This window comes from Chlamydotis macqueenii, chromosome 2 (genome assembly GCF_036417535.1).
Source record: "Chlamydotis macqueenii isolate bChlMac1 chromosome 2, bChlMac1.mat, whole genome shotgun sequence".
Lineage (NCBI taxonomy): Eukaryota > Metazoa > Chordata > Aves > Otidiformes > Otididae > Chlamydotis > Chlamydotis macqueenii.
The window spans coordinates 46,120,419-46,146,627 of NC_141557.1; the positions used below are offsets into that span (position 1 = coordinate 46,120,419).

Genomic DNA, 26,209 nt, shown 5'->3' on the forward strand with positions numbered 1-26,209 from the left:
GAATTAAGAACTCTGAAATGCCCACTTAAATTTTCTGTCTCACTTTTGAAAGCTATGCCCTGGAAGAATACAGATTAATACTACAGATAAGTAATTTAACTGATGTCAATCAAGGAATATTATGATTTCTACAGTAAACTAATGTAATCAGGTTAGACCCACATCTCAAAGTGTCTCGTATAGAGTTATACAGGAAGGACCTAAATAAGCTAATTGCTCCCTTTCCAAGACAGACCACATCCTCTGCCTGTTCTTACAATCTATTCAACTGTATGATTTAGTTGTAGTCCCTTGCTTATGACAGAGTTTAGGAGACAGACTGAGCTGTGAACCAGTGTTCTTAAGGTTATTCAGATTATTATCTGAAGTGTAATAAGGCAACAAAACTAGCGTTGTAGCTAATAACCTGGAATGCTTTATTTTACTTTGATCTAAACTGATACTGCAGGCTTGTAGTAACTTAGGGAATTCTTAGTTACTCTTAAGACTATTCCTCTTTATTTGCAGGACATGTTTGAAAAAGTTAATAAAGCGTATGAGTTTCTGTGCACAAAGTCTGCCAAGGTGATAGATGGGCCAGATCCAGAAAACATAATTTTGATCTTGAAAACTCAAAGCATCCTCTTCAACAGACATAAGGAAGGTAAGCATGCTGTCTAAAAGAACGTTTCATGTTCATTTCTTCAGTGGCCTTTGTGGTCAGTTTCAGTCTTCTCTGTTCTTAACTCTGTGTTCTGTTGATCTGGTTTCTGGCTTGCCACAGCATTAGGTAGCTATGGTAAAGGCTTTCAAAATAGAACTTTTCCTTCCATAAAATAAATTCATCTGCAGTAAAACCTTAATTCAAAAAAGCATTAATATCTTTTTACAATTCTTTGCTCCAGTACCAGTCAGTTTGAATCTTCCTCCATATATAATTTATACTTACAATTCTGTCTATGCAGAATAGTCCTCATTAGTACTCAGTCACCCAGATGCCAGACTTTAGGTATAAATGAGATCGTTTCATTTTCAACGGCCATGTGAGTATAATCTTGCAGAAATTCTACCTAGTGTTAGTCCTCTGGTGAGTGTACTGCAACACTACCTCTTTCACAGCCAAACTTAGGAAGAAGGATAGCTAGAGTACCCTAACCCTTGACTCTAGCTACAGTCCCTGGATGGCAGCTGCTGGAGTGTTCAAGTGCTGCAGAGTAATAGTGATTTGCTATGTAAGTGTTAGATTGTAACGGTAAACTGAGACCCTCATATGCAATCATAGCTCTATCGGTTGTGTGGAGACAGTGATAACGTTAGTGCAGACTTCTATAGATGGGCTCACAATTGGTTTCATACTGCAAGATGAAATTGTTCTTTAGCGCTGCTGAACTCTAAGGAAATGAAAAATATAATTATTTAAAATGTATGATTGTCATGTCAAACTGGAGAAGGTCCTTAAGCTTATTGTTAGACAATCCTGGTCTGACAGACAAAGTTATACTCACAATTTCTTTGGAGACAGGCAAGCATCATTTGGAAGGCTTTGAGCTTAGGAGCTTAGGGGCTTGCTGAGCTGGAGACAGCTCTTTTTAATCTTAAATGAGTTCTTTCTGTGAAGCTTTGTCAGCTTCTAGCATGAGCAGTCTTATGTGACAAGGAGTCAGATTGTGTGGACTGCCCATTCTTGCTCCAATCTTCCCAAGTGTTGGCTTTTTTTGACTCCTAGTCCTTAGATATCTACTGTATCTTCCACTGATAATGATCAGTTGTTATAAATTGCTTAGACTCTGCATATATGTAAACTTTTACTTTTTTCTCTTTCAGAGTTGAAACCTTACAAGTATGCAGGCTATCCTATGCTGATAAAGACTATTACCATTGAAACATCAGATGACCTTTTGTTTTCCAAAGAATCTCCTCTGTTGCCTGCTGCTACAGAGCTTGCTTTCCATACTGTCAATTGTTCGGCATTAAACGCAGAAGAATTGAGAAGAGAAAAAGGAATTGAGGTAAATGGAAAGAACCTTACCGAAATGAATTTCTTAGTCTTAACTCTTCCACAGCTAAAAATCCTAGATCCTCAATGCACAGAACATCAGGTGCAATTGAGAATCACTTTTGGTCTTGAGACACTTGTCTGTTCTTGCTGTTTCTCTTCTGGATGCAGTAGGAGAAGCCTCTTGCAGTGTATATCCCTTTCTGGACCTATGCTTGTCTGTTGAACTGCAGATAAGCAAACTGCATGGGATGCTTCTCTACTTCTTTACAAAACTCTCAGAGCTTCTGCATTTTGTGTGTGAAAGAATAGGTAAATGTGAACAAGTCATTTGAGCAGAAGGGCTTTTCATTGCACATATTAGCTCACATGTGAGAATGCCCTTGCAAGGAATTTTACCCCTACAAACCATTTGAGCAAGCAGCAGATTTTGTCAAATGTTTCCCTTCAGACATTGAAAATGAGTTGTCCAGCTAACTTTTTATTTCTGCCAGACTTCATCAGTTTTTGTTGTGACTGAATGTATGCCTCATCCAATCCTCACAGGTACTGCAAGAAGCATTTAATCGCTGTGTAGCAGTCTTGACTCGTTCTAGTAAACCAGATGATATGTCTGTACAGGTAAGTTGCAGCAACCTTAACTGATTGATTCAGTGTCTCGGAAGACAATATATATTGTAGTGTGTGTGTATATATATATATAATATGATGATAAATATTAGTGTCTGTATATATAATATAAAATATTTATATATTATTATATGTATTAAAACAGAATTGTAAACATGAATTTCCCTTCCACTTGTAACCAAGAAAATACTGCTTTTTATAGGTGTGTGGATATATTAGTAAGTGTTACAGTGTAGCAGCTCAGTTTGAGGAATGCAGAGAGAAGATTACAGAAATGCCTAACATCATTAAGGACCTCTGTAGACTACTGTATTATGGGAAGGTAAGAGCTCCCTTCCTTTATGTAAATGGGTGTTTAACTGTAAAATGTTTAGAGGAATGTTCTGCCTTTGTACTACATAGTATAATTGTGGAGACTGATCAAACTCTTCTGTAAAATAACAGCTAATCATCATGGGATACACAACTCTTCTGCCTTGTTCTCAGCGCTTGTATTTGAATCCATTTAGTGGCCTTAGAATGCAATCACTATAAAGATTCAGCTACTCTTGCCTTTTAACTGACCTATGTCTAGCTGATTGGTATACTGTACTAAATCAGCAGATAAAAGTACTAGAGCTAGATCTTATGTAAGCAGATAGGCTCCTAAATCAGCGTAAGCTCTGGGAACAGTATTCAAGAAGTTTTGTTTCCATTTAGCTCTTTAGAACTTCACATTATTTAAGTGCTGAATTTTTTCTGAATTAAGAAAGGAAAGCTTGTCTTTGAACTCTTTATATGGGGTGTGTGAAAACAGAGGACTACAGGAAAAGACTACAGAAAACAGAAGGCTGTAAAACCAGACTATAGTAATTGAGTATAGGTGCTTGTCTGTTCTTTAGTCCCTACAGAACACGTGTATTGCCATAAAAAGTTCACCTGGGAATCTCTGCCACCTTCTTGAATTGTTTTTCCACCAATTCATCAATACTTCATTCTAATCATATGAAAGAATTATTTAAGTACTCTTGATTTGAAGGATGCTGGCTAATTGGCCATGTTTTTTGCCTACCAGATATTTAACTTCTGTTAAGTGAGATGTTCTGTCTACTTCTGTTTTCATCTCTGTGCTGCTTAGATAGTACTCTAGAATGAACAAGTTGGACTTTAAGTTTTTGTCTGATAAGGAGCTTTATTTGATCACAAGTACTAAGGCAAACTTTTTTCCTCCCTCAGAACATACCACGAGTAGCTTCTTTGGGAGTAGAGTGTGTTAGCTCCTTTGCCTTAGATTACTGGCTACAAACGCACTTGTTCCAAGCTGGAGTTCTCTGGTACTTACTGGGTTACCTCTTCAACTATGACTATACGCTAGAAGAGAGCGGTATTCAGAAAAGTGAAGATTCAAATCACCAGGTAATGTTAACAAGGTGCATGCTTTCACACACCAATGGTTGCTGCTTGCGATCTCTTATTAACAAAATAAGTGTATTAAAATACTTGTTAGAATCATCAAATTGAATGAACAGTAATGTTAACAGAGCAGTTTTGGAAGAGATTTTTATGTATTAGTGTAAACACTGTTGTTCAGGTTTTGTTTTTTTCAGAGGAGCTCATGTTTTGAGTTCAAATGTTAAATCTACCAAAATCTGTAGTTTCTAATAGACTTAATGCAACAGACTTTAATCTACAACGAACAGTAAGAAAGTAGATTTGCTGTCAGAAGAAAGTCCTTTTCTCTTGAGGCACAACTGGAGAGGTTGTCTAGTGATACCATAAACTTATCTGAAATGTTTACTTTATGACCGTATTGTCTCTTTGCCCCACAGCTATGTAAGTGGCTTCACTCTTCCATTTCCTTAAATGGTGACTCTACGTATGGCACTTTTTCCTCAGCTACTGGATGAGATGAGCTTTGAATAGTCTATTGTATTTATTAACTCTTGTATCACTGTCATAAAAGGCTTATGCTGATATTTGACTATGCTAACAGGAACTGTTGTCTGGTCAGAAGCTATTGAACTAAATAGCTTCTGTGACTTTCAGCTCATCTTGATGCCCAGTTTTTCCTACTTATCAGTATTACTGTCTCACTGCATTTAATACCACAACACAGTGATCATATTGTGCTGTTCTGCAGCACTTGGTGTCTTATTAGACATCAGTGCATAGTTAGTGATGCAGATAAATAGAGAATACCAGTTCTGTTCATTCTGGTGCAGAAGTGTTGGACAGCTCTTTGTAGCTATTTTAATATTTCTTGGTCAAGCACTAGCTTTTCTATAACTGTCTTTGTATTTTTCAGGAGGTAGCAAATAGCCTTGCTAAGCTCAGTCTCCTGGCCTTGAGTCGCCTTGGAGGGTATCTCTCTGAAGAACAAGCTACACCTGAAAACCCAACAATCAGGAAAAGCTTGGCTGGAATGTTGACACCCTATATTGCAAGGAAACTTGCTGTGGTCAGTCCTACTGAGGTAAGCATCTGTTGGCCAAAGCTTTCTCTAGTGGTTTATGGAAGGGGTACCTGGTGACTTCTGAAACACTAAACCAATCTGATACATAGAATGGCAGCGTGATTTTTCTTTGCAGTTGGAGTAACTGCAAGGGAAAGAAACTGTTTTAGCCTCAAACGCTATGGACAGGAACAGTACCCTATAGAATAATATTTACCAAACAAATATGGGAGCAAGTAAGTTGACTTAATTGTTGAAGGCATAAGGATATAATAATAATGGACAGCAAAGGCTAAATTATTCTCTTTAATGGTGCCAAGGAAGTAATCTACAAAGAGATGCTGCAGATAGCTGCTGCTCGCTGTCAGAAATAAGAAAATCTGAAGTGTGGCTTGAAGCAAAACAAAGAAACTAAAACATAGATTGTAGTGTACCAAGTAACTTACACATACTGTTTTTCCAGTATATGGAAAACTTGACACTTTGTACATGTTTATGCAATTGGTCTGGTTGTTAATGAGATTGGATTAATTTATATCATGAAACACACTGATTACTGTGCATAATGATCCAGAACTAAGTTGTAAACACGTTACATCATGTAAATACTTTTATTTCTTAGACTCTGAAGATGCTTAACAGTAACACAGAGAACCCCTACTTGATCTGGAACAATGGGACAAGAGCTGAATTACTTGAGTTTTTGGAATCTCAACAAGAAAGCATGATCAAGAGAGTAAGATACTGTACTTAAAATCCCACTATTTTTTAAACTATTTTCTGTTTTGATACAGCTGCTTGTTATATGGTAGTATAGTTAACACAAGTATCGATTGTTGTCTACTCCTAAGTCACTTTATTCAGTAGTCTTCAAAAGGAGGCAGAAAATCTAAGAGTTTGCTTGTTTGCTTCTTCTAATGTTGCAGTCTGCCTTGAGCTTCTGACTCTTTGCTAAAGCTTTAAGTTTTCTGTTCAAGTATTGTCTGTTTCGTTATTGGGTTATAGCCTTACGGTTTCAACAAGATTATTTTCTGTCTGAGCTTGTGCTGCTTATCTCTGCTTAAAGGGTGATTGTGACAAGAGCTATGGATCTGACTTTGTCTTCAGTGACCATGCAAAGGAACTTATTGTGGGAGAGATATTTGTCAGAGTCTACAATGAGGTCCCTACCTTCCAACTAGAGGTGAGATGAAGCTAAAAATCTTTTGAAACAAGTATCTGAAATGTTACTTCCTCCTCTTTTGTCTGTCAGTGCAAACAATTAATAAAATACAAAGTCTTACAGAAATTTCCTTCAACATGCTGATCATGTTATGGGATATCTCTCTACTGGCGCAGAATAAATTAAAAAGAACAATAAGTCTGTCATAAGACATGCTGCTTCAAATGGCTTGGTGCCTCTTCTCTACAAGCTTGCACTGCAGACGCTCAGGTTGATTCAGTAATTCCAGGAGGTAGTGATTTTGCCTAGGGGCTTTGCTGTCCATCCATATATATAGAGACAGACAAACATACAGCTTAAGAGTGCTGTTGAAGTAGTGGCAGCTTTTTAAGGGTATGTTTAGATGTAAATAGGACTAATGTGTTCCCCGTGTTACAGTGATTGTAGTAGGAAAGTGTTTGCTGTCTCTTTGGAAGAAAGAGATGGGTGAAATGTAGGAAAAATTATTTGGATACACTTTCTTTTAGTGTGAATACCGTTGCCTCACACAGCTAAAAATGCTCTCATCTCTAATTTAAAGCTTCCTAAAGCATTTGCTGCAAGCCTTTTGGATTATATAGGCTCACAAGCACAGTACCTTCATACGCTAATGGCAATAACACAGACTGGGAAAGTAGAGTCCAATCAACATGGAGATCGGTTACGGAGAGTTGAAATGGCCCTGGAGGCTCTGAGAAATGTGATAAAACACAACCCAGGTGAGCTTAAAAATGGACTTTTCATGGTAGGCTTTCTTGTGGACAACCTTAAAAATGCAAACCTCTGTAGTCTTTATCTTCCAGTGAAAAGGAAGGTTGTTTTGCTGGCTAACAGACTCTAGCGTTGTTGATAAGCCATATAGGCTTGCTTTTTTTTTTTTTTGAAGGGGGAAGAACATCATCAGTAGACATATTAGTTTTGTGTGAAATCCCAGTCTTGTCTGTTTTCTTTTCTGAAGCATTGGGTTTTAACTCTAATTCTAGCCTACTGTTGCCTGGAAGACTTAAACATCTTTGAAACTTCCTGTAATTCTTGAAAGGATCTGTAGCTGATTTTTAAACTTCCTTGCATCAAACAAGTGCAAAATATGGCTCTGAGCTGAGTACTGCATAATAATAAATAAATAAAAATGTCAGAGCCTTACTAATGCAGGAGAAGATGCTCAAGAGTAGGCAGCTAGTACTAGCAAAGATGTATGAGCGGGTATCAGTGTATACACTGGAAAAGCCTGAGGCACACAACTGGAACATTTTACTACTGTATTTTATGTTAGTTGTAAAAGTGACTCATTTTACTATCACAGCATCTAATAATAGCTGATTAGGTTGTTCTCAGACTGGTTTCTCTGTATTTGGCAATTACAACCCTGAAGGCAGCTGTTACTGCTGCAGATAGCAACCCTACTCTGAGCTTGAAGAATCGGAAGGGGGAACTGTATTTGAAGACAAGAAGTATGGATGACCAATGATAAATAAAATAACTGAACTTGCTTAGTTGCTTTGTAAGAATGCAAGTAACTAGGCCATCCAAGAACTAGCGCAGTAACTTATTAAAGACTACAGGCCTGTATATAGTTAGATGCCTTAGAGGTAGGAAGTATCCTCTCCTTTTGAAATATTGTTGACCTGAGACTTTGTGGAAGCTAGATTAATAGACAAAGCTTCAAAATTTTCTAATTCTGTAGGAGCTATTGTAACTACTGTGGCAGACTATGTACAGGCCTGTAGTCTTTAACCACCTCTGTGTAGTGAAATGTGGGCTTGGGATGGCCTTCAGTGAATGCTTTGGCTAATGTGAAGGGAGTAACTTATTTGGTCTCTTGCAGGTTCTGAGTGTGAATGCATAGGTCACTTTAAATTGATATTCTCCCTTCTGCGTGTCCATGGAGCTGGCCAGGTGCAGCAGTTGGCTCTGGAGGTAAAAGACCAAACCAAACAACTCTCCCAAAAAAAAACCAGCCCCCTTCCCATTTGGATGCTCTACCTAATGAACATCAACAAACCTGGTTGTGTAGCTGTTGGTCTAGCACCTAAGAAGTATCAAGATCGGAGTTCCAAGGTGTGAGTTCCTCCTCCTTGGAACAAGTGATAGCTTCTTGCTTGTGACTTTGCTCCCTTCTCCCCTGAGGTGACAAGACAATTTGGTGGCAGGAATAAACATTATAAATATTGGTTGTGTTGGCCAGTGAGGCGACTGACTTCATCGTACACTGCATTTTCCGGACAATATCTTAGTAGCTGGAACATAATCAAGTGTTTCTAATCTTTTACAGGTAGTGAACATAGTAACGAGTAACCAAGAATGTGTTAACAACATTGCTGAGGCAATGGTTCTTGCTAACTTACTGGCACTCCTGCATTCCTTACCTTCAAGTATGTACTATATAATTTTGTCTTGCAAGGCAAAGGGTTTCCAACTCAGAAATTAATTAGAATGCAGCTGACTGAGCTTACTACTGCATTTTAGGTGAAAACAGCATTTTGGGGGGATGATTAAAAAAATGTTTTATGTAACCTATTTGTCTCAAATGTGTGAGCTGAAACATTTGAATTGCAGGTGTTTGAATTGCATAGTATTTTATTGACTAGTTCTTTTTGGGAATTTAGGTAGTAAACATCTGATTAATAAGTTATGCCGTTCTAGAATGTGTGATTGATTTGACATACCTTAACTACCTGAAATTAGCCAGAAATCCCTAAGCTTGCAATTGTGTATTTATCTGTAGTTCTTCTTCTAAGCTTTATTGCAGTTTTGATACAGCTTTCTGTTAGGATCAGTTTAGTTCATCTTTGATTAGTTCATAGTCTGTATGGCACAAAGTTCTTAATACTTTGTATTTTGACAGGTCGGCAACTGGTCCTTGATACTTTGTATGCGTTGACATCTAGCACAAAAATAATTAAAGAGGCCATGGCAAAAGGTACGGTACTACATGGAAAGCAAATGTTTCTGCAGCACTGGACTTAAAGTAAATCCAGTGACCTAATCTTTCTCTTCCCTTTAGAACAATCAGTGTGGAATTGGTGAATTCATACTACTTGTTACTAGGAAAAAAAAGTGTTTTCCTGTCTCTTTTTACAGGTGCTTTAATCTACTTACTAGATATGTTTTGCAACTCAACTCATCCACAGGTCCGAGCCCAAACAGCAGAGCTCTTTGCCAAAATGACTGCAGATAAGCTGGTGGGTCCAAAGGTAAGAATCTTAACAGCTGTTGTAGAAGCTCTTTATATTACCAGCCTCTCTCTAACAATGGAACAAAAAAATCAGTCTTCTGTGACTGAAACATTCATATGAAGAGCCATCTGGCTTTTTCAGAATGGTTCACTCTTAATCTGTGAGCAGGCTTCTAGAAGCAGTTGTTCTTATTGTCACTACTATAAGCAGTTTGGCTTCCGTTTGTACTGACTTCAACATCAGATACCTAGATATCAGACTTGTCATTAGCTATCACTATTTAAAGTGATAGCACTATTTTATTTTCTGGTGTTGTGTTCTAGCAGTTGGCATTATAGCACTACGAGTAGTTGGAGTTTCTGGAGTTCTGTATTTTTCTGTCAGTTTGACTTATGGTATACTAAATGTCCATTCTGTTCATCCTTTCTAGGTTAGAATTACACTAATGAAATTTCTACCTGGAGTCTTCATGGATGCCATGAGGGACAACCCTGAAGCTGCTGTTCATATCTTCGAGGGAACTCATGAAAATCCTGAGTTAATTTGGAATGACAACTCCAGGGAGAGAGTATCAACAACAGTTCGAGAAATGATGCTTGAGTATGTGGGGACTTACTAAATGTTTCCTTAACTGAGACACTTTTTAGAGCTGTTACAGAAGAACTGTCAGACAGAGCTCTAACTGTAAAAAGTAGAATTCTTGCAAGCCAGACTTCAGTGAAAAGAAACTTGTTCACTGTTTGCATATTGTACCTGTAATTCAATGGTGCAAGTGCTGTTTGTGCACAATCCAGATACTTGCTTACTGCTGTAAGATTTGGGAGGGGGTTACAATGAGGAGAAAATGGGGTTTAGAAACTGGAACTACTTCACAATGATGGAGGGAGACTGAGGTGTCAAATAGGGAAGACAACTGCTTCTCTTACTGTGTGTTAAAACTTACTTTCTTTTTAAAGGCACTTTAAACTTCAGAGGGACAACCCTGATACTAACTGGAAGGTAAAAGTATACTGTTTCTGCTTTGGGGGTGTCCAGGGAGACTGTAAGCCAACGGATAATGTATGCATGTATGTAACTCTGACAGGCTTTCCTCTTAAAGTATCAACAGGAACTCACTGCTGTGCTAACATAACTGTTTCAGTGCTGAATTGATGCTTTTGTTACTACTTGTACCTGGAAATCAGACACTTTGGCAGTGGTTTTGCCAGTAATGTTCTGAATCTTCTCATAGTTCAGGTCATGCTAAAACTTATCAAAAGTCATCAAAGGAGAATACCAGTTTCCTGTCATTTATTACACAGCTGTAGTAAACTTGCTCTTGGTAAATGTTCAGGAGTTAGTAAGCCACTGAGTCTCAAATTATTTTCCTGGGCCATTCTATCACATCAGGTCAATCAGTGAGATGTTTCAGTCTGTATGGCCTTTCCCAGTAGCTGCGAATGGCCAGACATGACTTCCTCCCACCCATAGTCTAGTTCAACATTAAAACAAACTTCTAAACTCATGCAGAGGATAGCTGTTTTGATGCAGGTGGAAACTGGAAACTTCTCTAGGTTGGTGGTGTGAAATCTTCCCCTGAAGTGTGCAAGAAAGAAAGGAAAGGCCTCTTCTATCTGCCTTGTTGCTGGTACTTCTTTTGAGCTGGTGTTTACCGCTGGTATAGTTGTAGACTCAGTTACTTGTGTACTTTGAAGGAAGAGTCCACTGGAGTAGTACTGCTTGCACTGTTATTTTTCCTCCCCACTTCTCACCTCATGCTTCTTCAAAATGAAGTGTTTATTGGTCTTGCACAGCTCCATTTTCAGGAACAGAGTTGAGTAACCGTTACCACTTACAGTCATGATGTTAGAGAAAAAAGTGCAACTCTCTCAACTACTCTTGCCAATAACTCCTTCTACTTTACAATTTAATAGCTGCCTGAAGACTTTGCTGTGGTGTATGGTGAGGCAGAAGGTGAACTTTCAGTGGGGGGAGTCTTCCTAAGGATTTTTATTGCCCAGCCGGCCTGGGTTTTGCGGAAACCAAGAGAATTTCTCATTGCACTACTGGAAAAGTTTACTGAACTACTGGAGAAAAATAACCCCCATGTAAGATGATTTTTCTGATTCTGCGCTTTGAATTTGTTTAGCAGTCTTAAACTAGTCTTTAGCAGTCTTTTAGTATCTGATTAGCTGCAATTCTCACACTTCTCAACGTGATGTATTTTTTTTTGTCTGGTTTCTAACTCTCTGTAAAAGCCTGTAGATAATATTTAGGCAACTTCTGAACATGAGTCAGTGTTTTTAAAGTCCCAGAAGCCACAGAACTAGCTTCAGTAAGTCTTAGAGGCTTGTTTTGTGGTAGAGGGGAGGCTTAACAAATTAAGTATCTCTAATTATTCCATGACTGACCAACCTAAGAAAATGGCACTTATCCTACACTGCTTAAAAATGTTCAGGTCTTGATACTTCTAGTGTCCTTCTGCAACACTAACTTCCCACCTTGGTGTAAATTACGTGGTGTATGCAAGGCTGCAACCTAACAGTGGGTGTAATGCAGTAGAACTAATATGTTACAGTTTGAGAACAATGTTCAAATCCAGTAACTTAGTGATATTACTAAAAACTGAATTTTTGAACAGTATTTAGACAGATTGTGGGTTAGACTTGCAGGGAGACACCTAACTTGGACACTGAATGAAACAGACGTCTTTGTAATAAAGATGTGGTAGCAGTCTGTATAGGCATGCAGAATACAGCAAACGTGGTGAGTGCTGCTGCACGGACTGCAGAACCTGCTAAGGCATTCGGGTGGTCAGCCGAAGTGCCCAACTGTTGTGCTTCTGCCGAGTAATTTGGTACAGGTGCATGCAGAGGCTGCAGCCAGATACTGGCTTCTCTAGATATGGGAATGGTGCTGAGGAATTCCTGTGAGCTGTGTTCATGAAACTAGTGAATGTCTGCCACTATTGGAGCTGATGATGTGCTTCTAAATTTCTTGTTTTGACAATTTTAAAATAAAGGGACATGACAAAAGCATTAGGGGAAAAAAGAATCTGTAATGCAGAGCAAATGAGAAGCGTTACTACTTATGTAAGGCATTTCTGATTTATACTTTCTGTTATTTTTTGCTTTTCTGCAGGGGGAAACTTTAGAAACCATTACCACAGCAACTGTGTGCCTGTTCAGTGCCCAGCCTCAGCTAGCTGATCAAGTTCCTCCACTTGGTCATCTTCACAAGATAATCCAAGCTATGAATCACAAGAACAATGCCATTCCTAAAAGTGCCATTCGTGTCATGCACATATTGTCTGACAATGAGGTACTGAATCATTGAAGTGCTCAAAGGGAGAAAAAAGAATAACTGCAGTTACTTGTATTGTTTAGTAGTGTTCCTAGAGGGACACTATTTGAACTATAAATACTGTGGACCAGATGAGCAAGGACTTATAGCTAATTAAGGGTGCATTGATAAACTAAAGACACTGCGAAATGCATGGTCTTGGCTGACCATATCTGCCATAACCATCAAGCTTACCATAAGATAAAGTACTCTGGATGTTTCTGTCTCTCTGTAGCTTTGTGTTCGAGCAATGGCATCACTAGAGACCATTAGCCCTCTCATGAATGGAATGAAAAAGAGATCAGATGTAATTGGTGTAGCCTGTGAAGCACTTAATCGGATGTTTCAGAAGGAACAAAATGACTTAGTAGCCCAAGTAAGTAGTACATTCTCAGTCTGTAAAAATGTGATATTTTATATTTGCTTATCTAATCTGCTCATAAGAACAGAGGTACCATGTAACTTCAGTGTCCAGGCGGCTTCTCAGAAGCTGTTTAACTAACTAAAGATGTTACCCCAGCGTTGAAGCTTAATTCATAGGATAGCGTTGTCTTGTGTCTGCTGAGAAAGCATAACACAGGAATGTCAGCTAATTCAACTGAGTTTGCAGCTAGACAGAGCAGAACTGCTGGACATTACCTTTGCTTTTTCTTGTGTGTATTTATACAGTTCAGGAAAATTCAACTAACCTAAACATATTTAGTAATAGCTGACACTTCTGGTTCACACTAATGCTAGTAATGTAAAACATCTGTATGGAACTTCCTAGTCCTTGTTAAGAGAACTCATTTGGGTATGTTTGCAGGCTTTGAAAGCAGATTTGGTCCCTTACCTTCTAAAGCTGCTTGAAGGTATTGGTCTTGAGAACCTGGAAAGCCCATCTGCCACAAAGGCTCAGATTGTTAAAACTCTGAAATCCATGTCTCGCAGCCTGCAGTATGGAGAACAGGTGAGTACTGACAGGTCCTCAACTGGGCTTTGTACACTTGAAAGATCAAACTCTGAACATCCCTTGTTTGATCTTATGGCTGTCATGTGCATCATTCCACCAAAAAGGTTAACATCATGTAACTGCAAAATCAATATGGATTGGAACATCTCCATCTCTTTCTTGTGGAAAAGTAATTGGTTCAATGCATGTGAAGAGCACTAGTGGAAAAAAAACCCAAAACCCAAGTGTATAAATATTCTGTAAGCTAGTAGGCTTCTACTAACAACTCTTCAGAACTTCTGTTAGAAATTTAAATTACTTTTTTGTTTCCTGGATAAATACTGTTGTAGACAACTGCAGCGGTGTTATGGATGTGTATGCAAGTTGGTAAGCTTTGTCCTACTAACTCTGCTAGTTCTTAGTGCCTTTCTCTTACCCTTGTGTTGAAAGCTTTCTCAGAGGGGAGGGAATCTGGGCATAGGTCTTTCCTCCAAGTTGGCCCTGTCTTGCTGTAGTCCAGGAAAAGTCCTGTTCTACCTCAGTTCTAGATGCATGGCAAGTGGCTGCTTGCAGGATTGTTTTTCCTTATTGCCTGAGGAACAAGGGAGAAAGTCAAGCTGCTGACTTCTCAAGCTGACTTCTTTTTGAGCCTTCTGCATTATGTGTTCAGCTGCACAATTCAAATGGAAAAGCAAGTTGCTACAGTCTCCTTGGAAATGTCTGATTCGGTATCACAGCCTAAGCTGCTGTCATGCTATTTGGTAATCCTTTCAGGAATAGTTTGGCTCTAGAAAACGAGGGTTTTTTCTCTACAACATTACCAAGGTCACTTGTTCACTGTGTTCATTTCTTCATACGCTGTAGGTAAATGAAATTCTCTCTCGTTCTTCTGTGTGGAGTGCCTTCAAGGATCAGAAACATGACTTGTTCATTTCTGAGACGCAAACAGCAGGATACCTCACAGGTTAGCAACCCTTTCCTATTTATGTCCTGAGTTATACTGAACTGTCATTTAATTGTCAGACTTGACTCTGGAGAAACTGTTTATACTCAGGATCTAGTGCCATCATGTGGCCTGAATATTCAGTGCTGTAAAAATACAGTAAGCTTTTAAAACACTTATCAAAAGCCAAACTTTTTTGTAGTTAAGAATCTATTTCTCTGGATAGTTTTTGGTGTACCTGCTTATAAAATATGAGAGCAATGGAATCTGGACACTGGCAAGTCTTGCAAGTGCCCTGTAGTGATAGAGCAGAGATGTAATCAGAACTAATGAATGACAGCAACTTCCCACGCTTTCTCAGGATTAGTCTGCTTTGGTTCTAGAACAAATCGTTTTCCAAGATTGGGAGTTAACTTTCTTCAAAATCATGTAGACTGTCTGTATTAATTGTGCCTTGTGAGTTATGCTGCTTTAGTGTTAAGCACGTAGTTGTAGTATTGGAGCAGTTTACATGTTAATAGCTCAGAGTGTGAGGCCATGTTCCTGTCAGACCCAGTGCAGAGTCAGGGCCCTTCTCTGGTGGGAGTGGCCTCGTCCCTGTACTCAGAGCTTGCAGCATCTACGTCTACACATCTGTGGTGCACCCTGGGTGAGTCACCTGCTGGTGCCACTGAGACTGAAATGGCACCCCAAGGGTGTCCCCCCCCCAGCCCCACTTCCAGTGTAGAAGAGCACACAAAGGATAGCAAGTGATGTGAACTTCCTTTCTGATAATGGCATGCCATGGATGTAATCCTAGAATAATTATCTCATAGCAAATCAAATTCTGGTTCTTCCTCTGCTTATGTACACCACTTCATAGACTCATGTTTAATGACTACATTCGGCTGCATCACAGTCAAACTTTGCCATCATAGATTACTTGCTCCATCTGCAAATACTGTGTAATGAAATTGTAGCAAATTTGTCTAAAGTAACACATGATGCCAACTTCTGACTCCTCAACAACCATCAGCTAAAGTGGATGAGATCGTTTGGTCTTAAAAGTTTAGCATCCCAGTTAAGGTTTTAAAGTCCTCTGTGACAGGTCCATACGAACACTTCCATGTGCTGCATGTGACTTCCTTATCTAACCCGATATAGGAATCTCAGTAAGGCTTTTGAGCATAACTGAATGAATGAGGTGGAGATCAGATGGCCATGTAGATAGGAAAAATCTTCTTGCAAGATACTAGCAAGTATTTTAAGAAAATTAAGCAAGAGCTTTAAAGGTCAGGAATTAGACATTCTAGGAGCAGATGCTTAATATTTTGAGAGTAGGTATATTGCAAAACTTGATGCATTTTTCCACGTAGGAAAGACTCAGTGCCTTAGGTCTGAACAAGAATTTTCTGTTTATTGCACCATTTAATGCCACTTTGACAAATAATATTTGAACACTTGATTCAGTTGGTACCAAATTTCCATAGTATTTCATAAATATATAAATTAGAAATATGAAGTAAATGCTGGCTGATCACTGGCTGAGGACTGAAACTATACCAGAGAGTGAGGCTTGAGACTGGGGCCAGCATCACTCCAATTGCTGTGAGGCCTGTGCTGCGTTTAAATTGCCTAATGTTTAAGTGCTTGCAAATGTAGAATGGAGATGCTGTACAAATGCAAAGTATAGATAGAAGCCAAACTACAAGCTTTGTTTTTTTTTAACCTGCCTTATCTTGTATTCTGCCTTATTTCTTGCTTCAAATTGCTTTGCTATTTGCACTTCCCTTGAAACTTCCCTTGCTTATTTCTCTTCCCTCAGGTGTCTCTTCTCCTTCCCTTCTAACTGGCAGCAGTCCCCTTCACCTGAGAAGTGGGCTTTAGATCTGCTCTGCCAGGCAGCTTGCTAACTTCTGTGTAGCTCTCTAAAGCAGGTAGATACCATCTTGCAAAATGCACGCTGCGCTTGCTGCATTCCAAGTAACAGATGCATGTCATAGAACTGTAACAAATGTGTGGTCCCAAACTGCAAAACACTGATAAACTTGCCTTCTTCAAGCACACAGCAGCAGAAAATGAACTGCAGTGGCTGATATGTGCTGGTACTACAGATGAACTAAACTTCTGAAGTCTGTTAGGAATCCTCCATAATGGAAGAGTTTTAAGGACAAGGCAACTAGTGGAATTTTTGCACTAGGACCTGTAAAAGTGGGGCTGGCTCTTGGCAGATGCCACTGATGGGCTGGCAAAGAGAAGTCCCCTTCTGAAGCCAGGCAGGTTTTTTTGTGGGTTTTTTTTTTTTCCCAAAGGCACTGCTTGCTTTGCTCCCTTGCTTGCAACAACAGTGTAAGACTGCTTGCAAGGCGACGAACTATGCTCAGATGTTTTGGCTCCAGGCTGTAGTGTGAGAAGGGAGTGTGGGGGCTGAAGGGATAGTAAATTTAGGAGAACTTTGAGGTTGACTTCAGAGAAGGAGAGTGCAGGGCCCAGCAGAACTTACCATCTTGAAGATAAGCAGTGTAGGCTGAAAGTCTAATATGACGTTGATCACTGTATTGATGCAGGAACTGTGGGTTCACAGTTTTCTACAGTCATTAATCTGATCAGAGCTGCTGTTGAAACACCTCATGCTGCAACATGAGTTTTTCTTGCATTAATTGAAAGTTTCTGTTAGAACTAAATTTTAAACTCCAAGCTTTGAGGGAGAGGGGCTTTGTCTGCAGTGCAAAACTGACTTGCCTCTATAGTAACTGACATAGAGCTCCTTATCATTAATAAAGCTCTCTGCTACAGAGCTTGAATGCTGTTCATTTTCCTAACTGAGGGCACAAAGAGCTGCCTGGACAAGCACAAGTCAGTTCTGCTTGTTCATGGGGCAGCCCATTGAGTTTGCTTTAAAAATGGGGCTGGGAAAACATTTGCAACATGGAAAGCATAAATGTGAAGCCCAGTAGAGGAATGCATGCCTGAACTGGCCTCACTCCTGTAGCAGGTGCTGTCCTTCACAAAGGAAGGCTGCCCCCTCCTTACTGCCACTTCCATGGTGGAAGGTGAGATGGATGATACTGGTGGTTGGGGTTCTTTTGGAACTTGTTTGGCACATCACAATGAAAAATGCTGAGCAAGTCTGAGAATGGTCTCCACAAGCTACTCCACTTAGTGGACTAAGATGCCTTAATTCCTGGTATTCCTAGATTCCAAAGAATCTAAACAAGAACTCTTAAATATTCTTGTTTAAGATGTCTGGTTGATTTGGATGATGCATTTGAGTGTTACCAGAGGGAATAAAGCTGGTCAGTCTTTAGGATCAAAACTAATCACTAATATTCTGTTTTATTCCTGAAAGGCCCTGGAGTTGCTGGATACCTTACTGCAGGGACAACTTCATCTGTAATGCCCAACGTACCACCCCCAGTAGACAACGAAGTGGGAGATGTCAGCTAAGGACTGGAAATTCTTGTGAAAGAGACAGAAAGGCAGGCTGGCCAGTGATGAGGAACAGCACTTTCCTCCAACACATTGAAGTGAACTTACTGCCTTTCCAAGTATTTAATGACAGTGTTACTCCTTTTTCTATGACTGGTGGGTTTTTTCTTTTTTTTTTTTCTAGGAAAAAGTCCGTGATTCTAACTATCACACTGTAACACAAGAATGCACTCTGTGGATCAGCTGAAATAGGTACACAAGAATTTTTTTCTTGTTGTACATAAGCACATTTTGTTCCTTTATATTTGTTTACAAGACTGTGAATCAAACTTTCCTAGTTTTTATATTTTATGAATTAGCATGACTGGAGTTGAGCTACAGTCTAGAGAAATTGGGCTAAAATCACTTTGACCTCACTGACCCCCCCAAAAAGGGCATCCCTTCTTTCCAGTCTGATGTGATCACTCCCATTGAACATGACTTGCAAAGGGTTTGTCCGTGCACCAGTTCACTGATGTCCTTAATCATTAACATTGTCTTCTTCCTGAGATCAAACAGCATTAGACATCTGTATGTATAACTGGCTTGACCAAATTGACAAAGCTTCAGCAAAAAAAACCTTAAAGTTGACATGTTATGTAAGAAATTAGTGTAATTGTGAAATGTTCTATACATTATCCAGTATATAAAAAACTTTCTATATTGAGTGTACATTATACAGATCATTCATATGTACATAAAATTTTAAAATAAAGGGAATTAAGAGCCTTGTTAATGAGATACAGGTGCTGTTCTTATGTAGCTGTTCTTGGATGGTGTGGGAAATGAGGGTGGTCAGAGACTTTGAGTGGGGCTAAACAGGGTTCCTGGATGTTCTTGCTTGGAAAAACACATTGTGCAGGTTTTGAAAGCCTGGAGCAAAATTCCTAAACCACAGGTAGTGGTACCAGTGCAGGTTATTTTGTATTTGAAATGCAGTTGCTGACATTCTCAGCTTCATAGGAACCATTCTTGGCAGGAACCAAGAGGAAACTAAGACAGATGGGAATAGAAATAATTATTGCTTTCTCGAAATAGATTACAATCTTTATAGGTATAATGAATTAATACAAGGTGAGAAACCTATTTACAGAAAGCTTCCAGTTCTAGGTACTCTCCCACCCTGACATCAGCAGCTTTTGCTGAAACACACCTCAGGTGAACACTCAGTTGTAGACTCATCCTGAATGTTGTCTTTCTGAACTCCCAATACTCTGCTAGCATGGTTTCTTTGTTCATGCAAAAAGTAAACACTTGGATCCTTAAGTTAATTGTTGAACAACCCTGTATAAGTTGAAAAGCAATCATCATACCCTTCTAGGAAGTAGAACTGCTGACAGCGCAGTATGCTGTGATCTGCCTGGTTCTGTTTGCGTATGGACAAGTTCTCTTGTAAGTAACTAACACTGAAGGGGATTGTTAAAGAAACAGAGCTGAAGAACTCTGATCTTTGAGAACTTCAGAGCAAGAAGCTGTTTTAGCAGCAGAGGAGGCCATGAACTGCCCTGTGCCAGTCACTACTGGTTCCAGCCAAAACTTCAGCTCCTCACAGAGGAAGGTGCCATCTATGCTTGGACATATTTAAGAAAAGAGTGGGACCACCTGGGGCCAGGAGACAGGAGGAGGCTTGTGAGAATGCACAAAAGGAAAGATGCAAGGGAAGACAAAAGGGGCATCTCTAAGGAAGACTGTGAGGAGATGTGTCTGGAGAAACAATGTAGAGGAGTAAGGGGCAAGGAGTAGCAGACAAACTGCTACACACTGACCCCCCTGGCTCCTGTGCTGCCCCTGGCTCCCCCCACTAGGGGGGATGTGGGGGAAGGACTGGGTGTAGCATTAGTGAAAAGGAGGGCAGCTGAGAGCAGGAACTGGGAAGGAAGAGAGGGTTGGACAGAGGCTGAGCTTTGGAAAGGGAAAAGAAAGGCATTACCCTGAGTGTTTAATTGTAATTTAATCAAGAATTAAAAGTTTATTCTAGTTTGCAATAAACTACATCAGGTGAAACAGCTGAGTTGAGACTGCTTTACCTACAATACAAGGATAAAGAGGGCTTTGGCTCAGTAAATAAAGCACAACACTTAGGCCTGTTAGAAAATAGATTTTATTTAGTGTTATAAAGAACCCAGAGAAATTCTGGTATTTACATGGCATTCTGCTATTTTTTTTTTTTAAAAGCAAGCCTCTGATTATTAAATGTAATTATTACAAGAGTGAGAAAATAAGCTAGAAATAAGTTTTCATATTCATCCAATTTTACCTTAAATGCTATTGCACTGAACAAAATCTTTCCTAAATCTTCCATCCATTCAAGATGGCTTTATGCTGACATCAGATTTTTGCAGTTAGTTTCTTTGACTGATCAAGCAGTTCCCACCTTGCAATTGTTGAGAGATGAACTTCATCAGGCCCATCTGCCAGGCGCAGGGTCCGTATATAAGCAAACCTGTGTCAGAAAGAGCTGAATGAAGATAGATTCCTTAATCCTGCCACAGCAGCAAGCCAGGCTGACAGCAGGAGCTCTCAGCACTGGTGGTTTTGCTATAGCCATCCTTTTAACAGTAGTCTCTTTGAAAAGAGCTATCACACAGGAGCTACTGCAGCAAAATCATCCTGGCAGGATTGAGATGTTTAGGCTGGAAATTTGGAATGCTTGCTTCTCCCCGAGGCCATTAGGGATAAGACTGAGCTTTAGAAACATCCTCTATGCTGCTGCTAAGAACTATTTTAGGCTGAGTGCCAGCTGATTGAAGTTTTATAGCTTAAAGGCATATGAACCATTATTTCAGGCTATCTGAGATGAAACAGCATGTACTGGGTGTTATAAAATTATCTTAAAAGGCATGCTTAGAAGCTACAGCTAAGTCTCCTTTACTCACATAAAAGCCAAAGGAAAGTCCTGGGAAACTCCAGCTCCACCACACACTTGGATTGCGCAGTCAATCACTTTAAGCACAACTCGAGGGACCACCACTTTGGTCATGGCTACCTGTAGTTTGAAGAGAGCTCACCTTTATCAGTAACAGTTTCATAAGCAAGTGAAAATGCTTATTTAACAGTTCTACTGAAGACTGGGATCTCATAGCACATTCAGGATTTTTTGGATCAGATGGCAGCTGTTCCTGTTGCCTGGGTAAGGTAAAACTCTTCCCAGTCACCCAAAACAACTGTCTCGTGTTGAGAAGTGAGTGATAGAATCATAGAATGGTTAGAGTTGGAAGGGACCTTCAAAGATCGTCTAGTCCAACCCCCCTGCAAGGAGCAGGGACGTCCCCAACTAGATCAGGTTGCTCAGAGCCCCGTCCAACCTGGCCTCGATACTTGAACTTCTTTAATTTTTAAATGCTTTATCAGCGTGATCTTAAAAGTTTTTAACTGAGAACGCTTTCCAGTCTCATGACAATCAGAAGCACATGTTAAGGCCATCTATTTTCAACATGAAGTCATGCTCTAGAATTAGAAGGATAACTTCTAGCAATATCTTTTAGCTTACATTTCAAGCAGTTGAATGCACACGTATTGCACTCCCAAGTCCTAGCCTAAGGCCGGCAAAGAAAAAATTACCTCTTTTCTTGCTTTTCTGTTGCCCAACATGTCAATCGTGTTGGCTGTTTTTAGCGTAAGCAGTCGAGCCTGTTCTATGCTAAGGCGGCATTCGGCAATCCAGTGGGCAACAACTTCCTGCAGAAACCAAAGCCAACAAGCAGCAAGTCAGTTAATGCCTCCTAGCGAGTCTGGGTAAACTGGCCCTAAGGAAGATGCCCCTACTCCTCAGCACATGCGTATTCAGTCATTTAGAGCCTCCCTTGTGCAAATTAATGCTCATTTGATGCATGTGCTCTGAGAAGAGGAAAAAAAGGAAAGAAAACACTTGATGACAGAAGTACTAAAGATAGAGCAGTTCTTTTCTGGGCATAAAAGAGGAAAAGGGGAAAAAAACCTCTGGATTCAGGCACACTCTCATTTCCTAGTTGCACCCACTGCCTGCTAGCTGTTTTCCTGAAGCCCCTAAAGGGCTGCTTTTTACTTCCTGCTTTCCTTTACCCACTACCAGGACTCACAACCCCTCTCTCTGTGTAACATGCCCCAGTATACAAAAGCTGGGGAGGTGAGAGAGGAGAGGAATCAATTCTGTTTTCTTAAACTACTGGTGGTGGTGTGTTAAACACCCAGGCAAACAGCTGCAGGGTGGTGCCTGCTGCATCTGTTCACATAGATGATAAATCAGTAGCTCCCTTGATTCAAGCAAAATTACAGTCTTGGCAGCCCTTCCCTGCTCCTCTTAACTAATTCCCCTCTGCAGCCAACATACCACAGTAGATAAAAAAAAAATGTTCATGTGATGTTTGTCAGTGCAAAAGCTGTCTGAAGCTTGAGGCAGCCTCGGGTACACACTCCTGCCTGGAGCCTGGATGTGGCAGCCGCAAGAGGCAGAAGCAGATGTGTAGTACTCACTTCAGTGCAAAGTCTGGGGGCCCAGCTTGGCTCGTGCCAGCAAAGGTGGTCTGAACCCAGGTGGAGGTGCTCAGACACGCTCTCCTGCTGACAGCTCCCGGAGATGTAAATAACTGCCATGTAAGTCAGCCTGTTACTCAAGACAACCAACAGCCTCACCTCTCCTTTCGCTATCCCAGAGCTGTGAAGAACCTGCGCTGGCTACGCAGCTGGCCCCAAGGTCTTGCTTGTGGCTTCATCAGACATCGGTTTTACTTTAATGAGCTTCTGAGAAATAGAGTGCACCTCATCCAACTCTTACTAATTCTAGGTAATGGTCATGAATGGAATTTGGCAATGATGACATGACTGGAAAATGGATACATGAGGTTACTCCCTCTGGCTCTGTACAATTTTCTATAACCTGTGCCAGACACTAATTCAGTTTCCTCTTTCCACTGCCTTTACTTGTTTTTTCCAATAAAGTCATCCTATCTGTTGGATAAGACTAAGGAACACTTGAAATGTGATAGGCCAACTACTAAATGCTGATGGTTCCTATAAAAATGCAGACAGTCATATTTTTCTTATTCTAGCAAACTCTCTCTTACAAAACAGTATTTCAATTCCAGAGCAAGATAAGACCAAAAAATCCCAACAGGGCCTTGGTTTGGTCTGTACTTTCATAAGTAAGTGTTAATAATTGATCAGAGAAGTAAAATTTTTAGTCTAGTTTAGACCTTTGAGTGTCTCCGGTAATAACAAATGGAGATGTCTAGGTGACAAATAAACAAAAATGGTAAATTCAGATTGCACCTACAGAAACATAAGCTGTATGCCTGAAAAAAATACCTGTCCAAGCTGATCAGTGACAGCAGAGAAAAAACTATGGTGACAAAATTTGTATTCAAAGCCAGAAAAGGATATACAATTCATTGCAAAGAAAGGAAAAAAAAAAATCACACAGGTTATAGTGAAAAATGTGAGTCTCGCAATGTGATTTTTTCCTTTGCCACCTGTGGCATTATGAAGAGGAATTCAAGGTTAGGGCACATCTACTGCAGTGTCCATTATTAGAGTCACAAGGTTCTGTCTGGCCAAAACAAAGGGTGATGTCTGGAGCACGTGAATTGAGAAAAAGAGGGAACGTGCTTACGTGTTGATACAGTTTCTTCCCAAAAGTCTCTCTCTGTGCTGCGCGCCGGCACATTATGTGTAAAGCGGTTTCAGCCGCACCAAGGGACCTCATGCAGTGATGAATACGGCCTGGCCCGAGCCGACCTTGAGCTATCTCAAACCCCCTGCCCTCACCTGGTTGGAAAGAAAAACAGGCACGTGCAGACTTATTGATTCCTGCTTGAAATGAGCCATGGGTCTGAGCAGAAATGGCCTCTTAGCACCAGAGCTAGAAGCAAGCTTCTTAAAAGTTTAGTTTGCAGAACTGTTGCTTATTTACTCCAACTAGATCAATATTGACACACTGTTAATAATATCTAGAGCACAAAGCACACTCTAAGATGGTTTCTGAGAGGGTTTGACTTACCTGATTTAATTTAAATGTTGTTAATCTTACATTGAGAAATACTTCTATGTGATTTGGTATGAAAATCTAGGGGAAGACTTTGAGGTTTCCAGGTGCTAGGGCTACTCAAGAGAGAAAGCTCTTTCAGCAAAATAAAAATAGCAAAGAGAAAATAGAAGAAATCAGGATTTATAGTAAGTGAGAGAAGTAGAGCAAAGTTCTCCCTGCAGAAGGTCATAGTGCTGGCTTACTCATTCTATCTATGGTTTTCAGTTCTGCTAGGTCAGTAGGCACCCAGGCTTGGATGGCCATGGACTACGGCTGAACACTCTTTTTGAAAGCCTGTAAAGTCTTTCCCCAAAACCAAGAGAAGTGGTTTTGGGGAAAGAACACCACTGACAGTTTCTGCTTTGCTCTACTTCAGGGAAATGATTTTCACATCTCAGCTACAGCTGCCCTGCTTCCTTCCATCACCTTTCTGCTCTAAACAAGTTATATCCAAGCAGCAGGCAGACTGCTAAAGGAAGAGTGGGCTCCTTCTTATGTGTGTTTGAGACCCTGGCTCAACTAACCATAGATGTTTACAATAACTTATGGTGATTAATAAAAAACCCCACAATTTTAAAAAACTTGGTTTCATGCTGTATGTATTAAAAAAGAATTAATATTGAAACTCACCCAGTATTATATTGGAGACAGGTACTCGCACATCATTGAAGTGTATCTCAAAATGTCCTCCATGGATCTCATCTGTAGGGGCACAGAAAACACAACAGCAGGGTAGAATGAAGGAGGACAAAAGTACAGGCAATTCAGTTCCTAACACTTTTTCTGTATATGCATTTTACGGATTTGTTACATATATAATATTTATTAGTATTACTGCAGCTTCTGGAGACTGCTAACAAATTAATACACATATAGATGATAAATACTATCACCTACCCAGGTACCCAAACACTGAGAGGGGTCTTATCAGCTTCAGCCCTGGAGTGTCCATGGGAACAATAATCATACTGTGCTGTTCATACCTGATCAAGACAAAATGCAGAATTTACGATTAAATTTGAGCCACCCTTCTGTCCCCTCTGTCCATTTTTTAATTCTCTATCCTCAGTGTAACACTCCTATAAAGCCAATGTAGAGATTAACCTATACTGCTTGTAGCCACCCTGCCCGCATGCATGCTTCAACACTCCCTGAATCCCCAGTCAACCACTAAAAACACACTACTGGCATCTAACGCACCACGACTGAAAAACCACTGCTTCTGTCACTTCTGTGCAAGTACTTCTGTACCACCCAGTCCATTTACTCCTCCCTCACCTTTATTTTTTGTTCTCAAAACAAGTTTATTATCATTATCATCATCTTGGCTTGCCTATAGTTTAGGAAAATAATCCTCATGTTTAAATTCCTTCAGAATATTTAAGGTCAGTTAATAGTCACACAGAATGGGAGGTGACATCCCAGGTCCCTGAATTCAGCCTCCAGTTCCGGTAAGTGCAGTATCACATAATCCCCTCCGTGAACTTCTGCTCAGCTTCCAAAAGCTCAACAGATGCCACAGTCCATACAGCTGCTGGAGAAACCAGCCTGTGTGCTGTAAGCAAGTTACTGCTTACTTCTCAATGGAACCTAGCCAAATCTAAGAACTTTCTAAATCTAAAATCAGTGGAATTTGGGCTAAATCCAACTTAGAGATAGAAATGTTCCAACTCTATATTACAAGCTGTGCAATTTTAATGAAATCAGTCATGAAATATTTTGTTCATTACTTGCGTAAGTTTTTGTAAAGGGCAATTTTAGTTTGGTAATAAGAGTTGAACCACATATTTATTTTAAACAAGAAGAGGGAAGTATTATATTTACACATATAGGAATGGAATGAGTAGGTCTGATTAAAGATGTGCAATGCTCTCTGCTCACACAAATTTACGTAACAAACATTCCATGTTTCAAACTTAACTTTGTATACCTACAGGTAACTTTGTGAAAACATAGTAGATAACTCCAGGTCTCTGATGTGCCACGGGTACTTACTCTGTTCAGGGAAGCTCTGAAAAGTTTTGGTTTTATTATAATTTAAGGAAGCAATTCTTGCTTACTCTTGTTAATTGTTTTATACACTACATTTATGAAAAGACTGTAAGCCAGAGATAGCTGCTTGTAGAAAAACTGATGCAGACTAAAACTAATGT

General features: G+C 39.9%; 2 protein-coding genes across 3 annotated transcripts in view; one reads left to right on the forward strand and one right to left on the reverse strand.

Moving 5' to 3' along the window:
* The window catches only part of DNAJC13 (DnaJ heat shock protein family (Hsp40) member C13), a 55,903-nt gene extending 37,107 nt beyond the window's left edge, over positions 1–18,796 (forward strand). For both annotated transcript variants that reach the window (XM_086742805.1, XM_086742806.1), the window contains 21 exons: positions 508–643; positions 1,804–1,988; positions 2,522–2,596; positions 2,808–2,927; positions 3,821–4,000; positions 4,890–5,057; positions 5,659–5,772; positions 6,103–6,219; positions 6,779–6,956; positions 8,063–8,154; positions 8,510–8,609; positions 9,083–9,157; positions 9,319–9,431; positions 9,844–10,013; positions 10,370–10,412; positions 11,327–11,500; positions 12,534–12,713; positions 12,970–13,110; positions 13,540–13,683; positions 14,530–14,629; positions 17,937–18,796. In XM_086742805.1, coding sequence (XP_086598931.1) covers positions 508–643; positions 1,804–1,988; positions 2,522–2,596; positions 2,808–2,927; positions 3,821–4,000; positions 4,890–5,057; positions 5,659–5,772; positions 6,103–6,219; positions 6,779–6,956; positions 8,063–8,154; positions 8,510–8,609; positions 9,083–9,157; positions 9,319–9,431; positions 9,844–10,013; positions 10,370–10,412; positions 11,327–11,500; positions 12,534–12,713; positions 12,970–13,110; positions 13,540–13,683; positions 14,530–14,629; positions 17,937–18,034 — 2,703 coding nt within the window. In that variant the 3' untranslated portion in view covers positions 18,035–18,796. The remainder of the gene's footprint in view (positions 1–507; positions 644–1,803; positions 1,989–2,521; positions 2,597–2,807; positions 2,928–3,820; positions 4,001–4,889; positions 5,058–5,658; positions 5,773–6,102; positions 6,220–6,778; positions 6,957–8,062; positions 8,155–8,509; positions 8,610–9,082; positions 9,158–9,318; positions 9,432–9,843; positions 10,014–10,369; positions 10,413–11,326; positions 11,501–12,533; positions 12,714–12,969; positions 13,111–13,539; positions 13,684–14,529; positions 14,630–17,936) is intronic.
* Positions 18,797–20,138: 1,342 nt separating this feature from the next.
* The window catches only part of ACAD11 (acyl-CoA dehydrogenase family member 11), a 29,038-nt gene continuing 22,967 nt past the window's right edge, over positions 20,139–26,209 (reverse strand). The window contains exons 15-20 of the mRNA XM_086742807.1: positions 24,954–25,039; positions 24,687–24,758; positions 23,643–23,797; positions 21,617–21,733; positions 20,932–21,041; positions 20,139–20,498 (exon numbers count right to left, since the gene is read on the reverse strand). Coding sequence (XP_086598933.1) covers positions 20,384–20,498; positions 20,932–21,041; positions 21,617–21,733; positions 23,643–23,797; positions 24,687–24,758; positions 24,954–25,039 — 655 coding nt within the window. The 3' untranslated portion in view covers positions 20,139–20,383. The remainder of the gene's footprint in view (positions 20,499–20,931; positions 21,042–21,616; positions 21,734–23,642; positions 23,798–24,686; positions 24,759–24,953; positions 25,040–26,209) is intronic.